This window comes from Dipodomys merriami, unplaced genomic scaffold (assembly GCF_024711535.1).
Source record: "Dipodomys merriami isolate MVZ:Mamm:240054 unplaced genomic scaffold, mDipMer1.0.p SCAF_85, whole genome shotgun sequence".
Taxonomy (NCBI): domain Eukaryota; kingdom Metazoa; phylum Chordata; class Mammalia; order Rodentia; family Heteromyidae; genus Dipodomys; species Dipodomys merriami.
In genome coordinates, this window is record NW_027206457.1 from 4,669,435 (window position 1) to 4,681,494 (window position 12,060).

Below are 12,060 nucleotides of genomic sequence, written 5' to 3' on the forward strand. Positions count from 1 at the left end.
ATGAATCAAAACAGAAAATCTTTAACTTGAACTGCCACTGCCCTTTATTCTCAGGTCTTCTTCATGTTATTTTTTTCTTTATTTTTTTTGGTGCCAGTTCTGGGACTTGAATCCAGACCTAGGCTCTATCCCTGAGCTTTACTTGCTCAAGGCTTGTGCTGTACCATTTGTGGCCACAGGGCCACTTCTAGTACCACTTGTGGCCACAGGGCCACTTCTATCTTGTTGGTGGTTAATTGGAGATAAGAGTCTCACAAACGTTCCTGCCTGAGCTGGCTTTGAACCATGATCCTCATATCTCAGCTTCCTGAGTAGCTAGGATTAGAAGTGTGGGCCACTGGCACTTGGCTCAGTCTTCTTTTTGATATTCAGTTTGAAGGTTAACTTTGCTACAAAAATGGTCTTTCTTCTCTCCATATCTGAGACAACTAGTATTCTGTGGATTAGGCTCCATCCTCCCCTGTGCTACATGTAGTATTCATCCAAGATGTTTTAGAAACATTTTTGACAAAACTTTAAAAAGTCTGTAGAACAGCTAAGGATCACAGTTAGAAGGTAGGTTTGATAGGCAAATCCTCATCTCTCTTATCTCTAAATAATCAACAAAAAAGCTGTAAGTAGAGGTATGGCTCAAGTGGCAGAGCACCAGTGCCAGGATTGAAATAAAGAAGCAAGAGCAAGAATCCCTGAGTTTAACGTCCCAGTACTGATGCATGCACATACATGTCTGTTTAAGGAATGGCAACCAAGAATGAACTTAGAAGCCCAGAGCAGAATGAACTTGTCTTTCTTACTCAATATTGGGCACTATCTATATGAAAGACCCTTGGGGATAGTCACAATTATTTTACAAGACATAAGAATTTAGTGAACTACAATGTGACTAGCTGAAGTTAAAGGATATAGAGGGATGGCAAAGAAGAGAAATGGCATTTCTAAACTGAGCCATTTTTCAGAGTTGTCCTTTAAAGTCTTTAAAGTCCAAAAATCTTGACAGAAGGGAGAAGAGCCAAGCAGAAGAAATGGTGAGAGCAGAGGGATAGAACTCAACAAAATTCAGGACATAGGAATTAATCTGTATTGGCTAATGCATAGAATATTTAATAGGAGAGGGCTGTGGACAAAGAGGCTATTATATCTAACACAGAACTCTCTGTAATAAGGAGTTGTGAAGACAATGCTGAGATGTTCAATTGGAATATAATTATATCTTGGCTGAATGTTAAAGTTGAATAAAACAAGGAACACTGGAACAATTTGCCTTTAAAATTCCAAGATTATTCAGTTGGTTACTTGATCCCTTTATCAACTCAGTTCCTCAAATGCAGTTATGAGGTTGGAATTCAGCTACTAAGATTTAAAATATTTATTAGTAAACAACTGCAATTGTTTAAGCACTTGAGACATCAATAGGAATAGGATGATCAGTACAGAATAAAATTTTAAAATAAAAATCTTAAACAGAACACATAATAAGAAACAGCTATGTTGCAGATAATTGTAACACAAAAACACACTGAAGGGGCTGGGAAGGTGGCTCAGTGGTAGAGCGCTTGCCTTGCATGCCTGAGGCCCTGGGTTCAATTCCTCAGCACCACATAAGCAAAAAGAAAAAAGCCAGAAGTGACGCTGTGGCTCAAGAGGTAGAGCACTAGCCTTGAGCTGAAGAGCTGAGGGACAGTGCCTAGGCCCAGAGTTCAGGCCTCATGACCGGACCCAAAAAAAAAACAAAAAACAAAAACACACTGAAATTCAGAAGCTACCTGTAGACGATCAACATGAACTTTGACTCCTCCAATCACTCCTTTTTTGAAGGCTGCCAGCATGTCTAATATGGGATTAAACCGGCTACCCCTAAAAATAAAGCATATAAACAAAATGAGCGTATTAACTTCTGTTAATATGGGGAATAAATAGTCTAATAATAACTATTCAAATAACTCTACATCACTATATAAGAACAACACAAGACAACAAAAACCAAGAAAGCTCTGCTTCCAAGGGGTTCATAGTGTTAATGGCTGTACGATATAAGCATCTGACTCCTTTTTAAAAAAATCAACCTACCTTATATTGTCTTCCCGGATGAGAACAAGAAAAAGTGGGCGTCCATGCATTTTCCAATATTGCTTGATGAACTGCAGTGCATTCTATGAAAACAGAAGATGATGTAGGGTAGAATGGCGTAGTATCTAAGCTGATTGAAAACTTAACCATGAGAGGCAAAAAGCCAACAAAACTCACATTATGAGAACTCGAAGCCTAGATAATTTAGACTAAGGAAATCCTGTTACTTTAATTTGTTTTTAAAAAAATAATCACATTGCCCAAATTTTAAGGCTTTTTATCTTGTACATGTATACCCTCTCTCTGGTGGCCTAAAAAATACAGTTCAAGAATAGTCTGCAACAATGAGATGCACAAGTTGTTATGTGGAAAAACGAACTTTACAACTTTGGTGGGAGGGGGGAAGGATTGGATGGCGGGGGGGGGGGAGGATGGGAAAGGGAAACAAAGGAAGAGGCTACAATGCTTGATAAGAAATGTACTCATTATCTTGCCCATCTAATTGTAACCCCTCTGGACAGTATTTTCACAATAAAAAAAACTAAAAAAAAAAAAGAATGGTCTCAGCGGGGTGCTGGTGGCTCACACCTGTAATACTAGCTACTCAGGAGGCTGAGATAGCGGTTCAAAGCCAGCTTGGGCAGGAAAATCTGTGAGACTCATCTCCAATTAACCACCAGAAAACTGGAAGTGGTGCTGTGCCTCAAGTGGTAGAGTGCTCACCTTGAGCTGAAGAGTTCAGGGACAGTACCTAGGCCCAGAGTCCAAGCCCCACAACTCATAAGGGGGAAAAAAAAAAGGAATGGTCTCAAAGAAAGCCTGGCATGGTGATGCATGCCTGTAATCCTAGTACTTGGAAGAATGAGACAGGAGAATTTCAAGTTGAAGCCAGTCTGGCTTGTTTATTAAAAAAGAAACAAAACCCAAAAGACAAAAAAAAGATACTTGGAAGAAAAAAAATCATCCCAGTGATATTCACAAGATTATCATCATTGTATATTACATTACCATAATACAGCACAGCAGATAGAAGAGATTGAAGTAAATCTATTAAAACTGAAGTGATATGGAGGGAATGCTTTATGTGTTTAAATATTTAATTACATACTACCATCATCACTATCCTATCATACTCATGTTTTATTATGTCCAGTCCAGATATTCAATTTAATCCTCAGAACAGCTTTATTACTATTACTATATGATTACTTTTTTTCTTTTTGGGGTCCAGTTGTGGGGCCTGAACTCTAGGCCTGGGCACTGTCCCTCAGCTCTTCAATTCAAGGCTAGAGCTCTACCACTTGAGCCACAGCACCATTTCTGGCCTTTTTCTTTTTGCTGATGTGGTGCTGAGGAATTGAACCCAGGGCCTCATGCATGCAAGGCAAGCGCTCTACCACTGAGCCACCTTCCCAGCCCCTAGGATTACTTTTTATAGATTAGAGAACAGTGGCATATAAGATTTAAATAACTTGCCCAAGAATATAAAGCTGACAAGTGATGGATAAAGATTTTAAGAGAGAGAAAAAAGATAAATGGGAGCCCACAACTGAGTCAGCAACAGTCAGATACAGAGAAAATTCCCCCCATCATGGATGGTCCTAAGCAACACTGGGAATCATTTGATTTGCTTTTGTTTCCAAATGGGCAGAACAAACCATAGAAACACAAGAAAACTGGCAATTCAAGGAAGCTCAGCTCTCACAGAAAATAACCAGGCGATAGAGCAGACAACGAAGGGCCTAGAAGACAGTTCTTAAAATGCTTTAAAAATACTGCTGATAAATATGTTAATGAAAAGATAGAAAGTCTTCACATGTCAATTTGTGAGTGTGATGAGACTAACCAAGGTTTATTAGAGAAATTTCATGGAATCCACAAAAACTAAATGAAGTCCAAAAGAAGGACAGGTAGACCAATTTAAAAATAGTCACTCCACTAAAAGATATGAGAGAAGACACTGATAAATTAAAGGAGTGAAGAAGTCCACACAAGACCTAAAAGAAAGTTTCAATAAAGAGATAGAGATCATAAATGAACAATTAGAAGTCAGAGAAATAAAAAACAAAGTAGAAATTATTGACAGAAGAATAGACGATATAAAAGACAAGAATAGATGACACAGAAGATAGTCTCAAGAATCAAAGATAGTGAAGTAAGCCAGGCCCAAAGAAACATAGGTCCCATGATTTCCCTTATTTGCAATAACTAGTACTTGTGTAGGACAAGTAGAAAAGGTCAAAAGCTATGTACATATGACCATATAAGATGATGTTAAGTGAAATGAACCCCAAGATGGGGACACAATTTTTTTTTCTTTCTTGCTATTGTTTCTAATGTATTTATAAGGTACCATGTGATTTTTGTATGTTCCTCCCCCCCATGGTATAACTCCTGTTTTCACTGTATTTGATGTTGGTGCCCTATATCTTGTATATACACTTCTCTAGCTTGGGGAAGGGAAGGTAAAAAGTAAAATGCTTAAATAGGCATACAGGCTGACACATTGTAACAAGGAGATATACAAGATACTATGTTGAAAATGAACTTTACAACTTTGGTGGGGGGGGGGGCGGGGAGTTGTGGAGGTGGGAGGAAAGGGATGGTAGGGGGAAAACAAAGGAGGAAGCAACAATGCTAAATAGGAAATGTACTCATTACCTTGCTGATGTTAACTGTAATCCCCCTGTACAGTATTTTTACAATTAAAAACATACAAAAAAAAGAATCAAGGATAGATTAGATATTATACAGAAGGAGGAGACAATTATCCAGAAAAAATCCAAGAAACAAGAAAGAGCTTACAAAAATTTCAGAACTTAATAAAAACACCTAATTTTAGGCTGATTGGTAGTGAAGAAGAAGAGGAAGAAACCAAATGGATAGGAAACATTTAACAGAATTCTAGCAGAGAACTTTCCAACACACAAAACACCAAGCCCGCTTAGATACAAGAAGCCTCTAAACCTCCAAACAGACCAGACCAGAAAAGAATATCCCACCGACACATTATAATCAGCATAGGATCAACAGAGACCAAGGAAAGGATCTTTAAAGATGTCAGAGAGAAAAAATTAGCTACTTATAAAGGAAAAGCTATCAGAATAACTACAGATTTCTCAGCTGAAACCAGGAAATCCAGGAGAGCCTGGCATGATGTATGTCACACCTTAAAGATAAACAACTACCAACCAAGAATACTGTACCCAGAAAAGCTCTCCTTCATAACTGTGGGACAAATAAAACTTTCCAGAACAAGGAAAAATGGAAATAATTTATCTCCACAAAACCAGCACTACAGAAGATACTTAAAGATGTCCTACATATAGAAAATTAACAAGAACATGAAAGTGGTAGAGAATGGCCCCTTACCAGAAAACCAGATAATTATAGTAAGAAAATATAAGGCACAGACTCTAAAGAAGTGGATAACATGGCAAGAACTACCAAATACTTCTCAGTTCTGATTTTCAATATTAATAGACTTAACTCTCCAATTAAATGACAGATTGTCTTGTTGAATCAAAAACACAGGACCCATCCCTCTTCTGTCTTCAAGACACATCTTGCCCCCAAAACAAATATATTCTGAAACTGAAAGGCTGGAATAAAATCTTTCAAGCAAATGGCCCTATAAACAGGCCAGAGTAGAAATTCTAGTATCAGATAAACAAGACTTCAAATTAAAATTCATGAGAAGAGACAAGGAAGGATACTACATACTAATGAAGGGATCTGTAATACAGGAGGCTATAACAATTCTAAATATCTATATACCAAATGCCAGACAATCCAACTTCATCTAACAACTACTACTTACCTTAAAAACACACATAGATCCAAATACAAAGATTGTTGGTAACTTTAACACATCACTGTCACCTCTTGATAGATCATCCCAGCAAAAACTTAACAGAGAAACCTCATACCTAAATAACTACATTGACCAAACAGACTTAACAGACATCTACAGAATATTTCACCCAGTAATGTAATATTCTTCACAGCAGCTCATGGAAGATTCTCCAAAATAGGTCACATTTTAGGTCACAAAGCAAAACTAAATTCAGAAAATATGAGATTGTTCCTTGCATCCTGTCAGACCACAACAGAATAAAATTAGAGGTCAACACCAAAAGCCATCACAGAATATTCTCTAATTCAGGGAGACTGAACAAAACATTATTAAATGAGCAGTGGGTCATTGAGGAGCTCAGAACAGTGCAAATGTTTGTGGAATTTGTGAAATAATTAAATTCTTCCATTGCTTCCAGAGTCTACAATTTGATAGCATAAATGTTTGCCAAGTATTTGCTTATAATGTTCTGAATCTTGCTTGTTTCTGTCGTGATATTCTAATATTTGTCTCTAATTTTATTTATTTGGGTGTGTTCTCTTCTTTAAGACTAGATAAATGGGACTACAACAAACTGGAGTTTCTTCATGGCAAAGAACATAGCTAGCAAGATAAACAGAATGCCCACAGAATGGGAAAAGAAATTTACTAGCTATGTATCACAAGGGACTCATATCTAAAGTATACTTAGAGCTCAAAAAATTAAACCCCCCCAAAACAAATCCTCAAAGAAACAACAACCCAATTAATAAATGGACTAAAGACTTAAAGAGAGATTTCTTAGAAGAAGACAAATAGCCAATGACAAATGAACAGATGGTCAACATCCCTGGCCATAAAAGAAATACAAATCAAAACAACATTGAGATTCTATCTCACCACAATTAGAATGGCCATTACCAAGATATCGTAACAATAACAGATGCTGGAGAGGATGTGTCTATAAGAGAACACTACTACTCTGTTGGTAGTAATGTAATCTTGCTCAAGCACTCTGGAAAGCAGTATGGAAGTTCCTCCAAAGAATAAACATAAAGGTTCCCTATGACCCAGCAATTCCACTCCAAGCATTTATCCAATTGATCACTAACCAGTTCACACTAGAGGTACCAGCACAATCATGCTCACTGCAGCATTGTTTACCATAGACAAGATACATAATCAATACAAATGCCCCTCAGTGGATGAAGGGTCAAGAAATGTGGTACATACACACAATGTAATTTAATGCGTCCGTCAGAAAGAATAAAATTACTCCATTCTTCGTAAGGAAATGTAAAGCCAGACCCAAAGAAACATAGGTTTCATAGATTCCCTCATTTGCAGTAAAAATATTGGGCCTATAAACCTACAAGTAAACCCAATGGATGGTAAAAAAAAATTATACTTGGATATGATAAAGACTCTAAGCATTCACACAATGAAATCAAAGGAGAATATTTCTAGAGCGTATCACCAAGGCTCAATAGCTGTTTGCATATGATAATGTAAAATGATGCTTACCTAAATGAACTCCAAGAAATAGAAACAAGAGGTTTTTTTTATTTTACTTTTTGTGATTCTTTTTTGTTGTTTTGTTTTTGTTTTTCCTCTTTTGTTGCTGTTTTTGATTTCTGTAGTTTTTGCCTTACAGGTAAGTTTATCTGTTTTGGGAAGAGGAAGGGGAAGCCCAGAAATAGTGGGACAAAGTGTGATCTAATTCAGCAGTGATATTCACTAGACAACCATGCTGAAAATGAATCTTTACAACCTGGGGAGGGAGTGTGGGGGAGTGAGGGAAAAGGTGACACAGTTCAAAAAGAAATGTATTCAGTACCTGAACTATTTAACTGTATCCCCTCTGTCATTACCTTTACAATAAAAGTAAAAAAAGATTTTAAAAGATATAATCTAACTCCAGATTTCATACTCTGTATTATTATTTTAAGGTTTTATACTCTGCAATTAAAACAGGGAATAGAGGAGATTTCAACTCATAGAGTTAGGTGTTAGGTGAGGTTGTCCTGGACATTTTCATTTTTGGTGGTTAATGTTTGAAACCAGTTTTGTGCTTGCCAGATAGGTAATCTACAACTTGAATCACACCCTCAGCCCTTTTTGCTTTAGTTAATTTTCCTACAGGTGTCACTATCTTTTTGCTCTGGTTGGCCTTGATCCAGAAGCCTCCAAATCTCTTCCTTCTAAGTAGCAGGGAGTATAAGTGTGCAGTACCATGTCTGGCCTTGGATATTCTTTATAAAGAAAATTATTCTGCTAATTCTACTTTTGTTAAAAAAATAAGTCTTTCATATAAACATAGTTTTCAACACAGTTTACCCGCTTTTGCAAACTTTATCTTTTCACTCCACTTATAGAAAAGTGCAAAAATCAGTGTAATAACTTTACAGACTTCATCCTTCATGCTAATGCTCCCAGTTAGCTAAACTCTGCAAATGTGTTCATTTTACTTCCATATCTTACACTGTGTATCTCAGTGCACAGCTATGCAGGAGTGCTTGATTAAACAACATATGATAAAAATCTTAGAAATAAAGTCATCCTATTTCAGTCAAAACGGATTCTGAAACTACCTTTATGTCATCTATCAGTAGTAAAACATCTTGAGACATGTAGAAATCACTTAGGTCAAAGATGATAGGGTAACAAACGACTGTCTTTCCTAGAATGCGATAAATCTGTAATGGGAAACAAAAACAAATAAATATGAAACATACTTAAAGTCAAAGCAACAGTATTATCAATCTCAACTAAGTTAAAACAGATGCTAATCTGAATAGGTAAATGAAATCTATACAACATTAATTTTAAAGTTTCTTGCCAAATCAGTATAAAAAGTAGATAATTTCTAATAAATGGGAAAAGTCTACATAAAATTTGTTGTAAAGGTATTTTACAATGCTTAGAAAAAACACAGTAGTGTCCTAAGCATTTCTTCCCAGAAAGCTTCTGTGGTATGAAACAAGATAAGTAAGATTTAAAGAAAATAATGTCAAATAATTTGCCTTAGTCCATAATAAAATATGATAATAGAGGGATAGTATGTCAAATATCATCTTATCATGTGCTATCACAATTCAAACACTGGGCAGAACTTTTTCGAGCACCTTTGATGTACCCAGGCAGCCAATGGGTCTATCTGGCCTTCCGGAGAGTCCTAACTTTTCATTGATACCTAGGTGGAAATAAGCCTGTAAAACACAAATTTGTAAATCAGAGTCAGACAAGAATCCATACTTTTTTAAAAACCATTTTCTCTCCCCTATTGGCTTTTTAGTTTATGATTTTTCAAAAAAAAAAGAGGCAAGGGAAACTTGAACCAAATACTGCAAGCTAATCAATATATTAACTTAAGATTTTAAGCTACCAAGCTTTTTAAAGAGAAAAACAGTATATTCATTTAGCAACCTCCTAAAATTTAACACTATTCTTTTTTTGGTCGGTCATGGGGCTTGAACTCTGGGCTTGGGCACTATCCGAGCTCTTCAGCTCAAGGCAAGCGCTCTACAGCTTGAGCCACAGCACCACTTCCAGTTTTCTGATGGTTAATTGGAGATAAGAGTCTCACGGACTTTTCTGCCCGGGCTGGCTTTGAACCATGATCCTCCTATCTCAGCCACCTCAGTAGCTAGGATTACAGGTGTGAACCACTGGCGTCCAGCAACACTATTCTTATGTTATTGTAAATGCACCACTAGTATGGCTCTGTCTTGACTTGTATCTGATTAGCTAAGAGTTTCAAAAAATCAGGCCTATATACCTTCTACTGGGTTTATATCTTCATGTATTTACCACCAAAATGGAATCACCTTTATTGATCTTTCTGATTATATGAATTTTATAAATAATTCAAAGTATGTTCTAAAAATGGCTGGCCTTGTTTATTCTCACAGCCCCATAAACAGGGGTTATGTATATATATCTATATTATTGATATATACTAATGCTTTTATGAACAGATTCATATTTTTATGACTTAATATTGTGGTGTTATGGTTTCAAGATGTTAAAATGAGGCCATTCATTTTCTCTGTCTACCAATGCTGAAGTGACTGAAAAAGTCTAACTGTGAGTAAAAACTGTTAAGTATTAGAAAACAGGGAAGTGTACAGCACAAGAATAGAAATGCCTAATTTTTCTATAAGGCAAAAACATACTGTTGCAATGAATTAGGAGTTAATACCAGAACTGAGCACTTAATTCAATCAAGAAGACCCTTTATCCTATTTAGCACCTGGGCAATGATGAAAGTAGCTGCTGATTATTTTATTATTTTAAAAATAATTCCAGGGGCTGGGAAGGTGGCTCAGTGGTAGAGTGCTTGCCTTGCATGCCTGAGGCCCTGGGTTCGATTCCTCAGCACCACATTAAGCAAAAAGAAAAAAGCCGGAAGTGGCGCTGTGGCTCAAGTGGTAGAGCGCTAGCCTTGAGCTGAAGAGCTGAGGGACAGCGCCCAGGCCCAGAGTTCAGGCCCCACGACTGGACCCAAAAAAAAAAAAAAAAATTCCAGTAACACTTTTGGCAATGTGCAATTGTATCTGCAGGATAATTCTGTAGACTTGCTAAATCAAAGAGGATGAACCTTCTCTCTGAAAGATAATACCTACCTGATTATTACACTGGCATTAATAGTGCACAGATCTTTTAGTCACTTTCTTGAGTCAAAGTGATGTTCATTTTACTCTTAAAACTAATGTACTAAAATATTTGTAGCTCAACATTTTCAAACATATTAAATGTCTACTTATGTATTATAAATTTTTTCATTTTTTCCCTACCATAAGAATATTGTCTGAGTGGACTACATACTAGATCAAGCATCATTTCAGCATACTTCAATCTAAACATTTTCCTAATAGGAAATTTCACAAACACTTTTATTATTATTATTATTATTGTTGTTGTTGTTGTTATCAGTATCATTTGGTGTTAGTCCTGGGGCTTGCACCACTTAGGATGCTATGAATTTTTTGTTCCAGGCTAATCATCAACCACTTGAGCCACAGCGCCACTTCCACCTTTTGGGTTACACATACTTTTTATTTTGCCAGTCCTGGGGACTGAACTGAGGGCCTGGGCTCTGTCCCTGAACCTCTCTGTGCTCAAGGCTAGTGCTCTACCATTTGAACCATAGAACCACTTCTGTATTTTTCTGTTTATGTGGTACTGAGTGATCAAACCAAGGGTTTCATGCATGCCAGGAAGCACTCTACAATTCTGCCACATTCCCAGCCATGGTTGACAACATACTTTTAGTGTATCAGGTTACTTGTACTGTATTTAATTAAGATTAAATACAAAGCCAGTCATTTCTTAAAGGCCTTTGACATTGATATCTTCTATAAATAAACACCCCTTAGCATCTGCAATAAAAATATTGCCTCATTTTCCTTCTAGTGGTTTTACATTTTAATAACTTTAAAGCACTTAAATGTTTACTGTGTCTACTATTTTTTGCATTTATGAAAGGTAGACACTAACCTAAGTTTTCCTAAAATCAAACCAACTATTTCTATATTATGCTGATTATTTGAATTTATTTCAAACAACAACTTTGTCACATACAAAATTAATGTACTAGATTTCTTTGTTCATTCTGCCATGTCAAAGTTAACTTTGTCCTGATTTCTCCTGAATTGTCCTGAATTTGTCCTGAATTGAACATTCTTAGAAAACAGCACCCCCTAATTTGGCATTGTGCCTGCATGTAGTTAATACTTAGGAAATGGATGAATGGGGGAGCAACCAACTGTCCTCCTGAGCCACATGTGCTGTGAAGACTGATTCTGGAATAGCAGACAAAGTTAACTGCCAAAAAAAGTACTCCTGCAATATTATATTGCATAACTGAAACTTGGACACTTAACACTAGACAGAGCACCTTTTTCCACAAATATTTTCAAAATTTCAGATTTCATAAACTACCTTGGATTTAAGACAGTAATAATATTAAACAGCCATGAACAAATTACTATGCAAGTTTCTTGGGCCACTATTCTTTATAACAATGGAAACATTTTCTGAGACAAGTCTGCAGCAATTAAGTAATGCCAATCTGTAATGTTCACTCCATTCTTGCGTAGAGGTACTACTGTGTCCATTTTATAATACACATACAACTTGGACTAAAATACATAGAA

The 12,060-nt window shown here is 36.5% G+C and overlaps 1 protein-coding gene across 5 annotated transcripts in view; it reads right to left on the minus strand.

Moving 5' to 3' along the window:
- Positions 1 to 12,060, minus strand: part of Phkb (phosphorylase kinase regulatory subunit beta) — a 203,936-nt gene that overhangs the window by 36,787 nt on the left and 155,089 nt on the right. For all 5 annotated transcript variants that reach the window (XM_070011934.1, XM_070011937.1, XM_070011933.1 and 2 more), the window contains 4 exons: positions 9,028 to 9,111; positions 8,494 to 8,598; positions 2,068 to 2,150; positions 1,764 to 1,854 (listed from right to left, as the gene is read on the minus strand). In XM_070011934.1, coding sequence (XP_069868035.1) covers positions 1,764 to 1,854; positions 2,068 to 2,150; positions 8,494 to 8,598; positions 9,028 to 9,111 — 363 coding nt within the window. The remainder of the gene's footprint in view (positions 1 to 1,763; positions 1,855 to 2,067; positions 2,151 to 8,493; positions 8,599 to 9,027; positions 9,112 to 12,060) is intronic.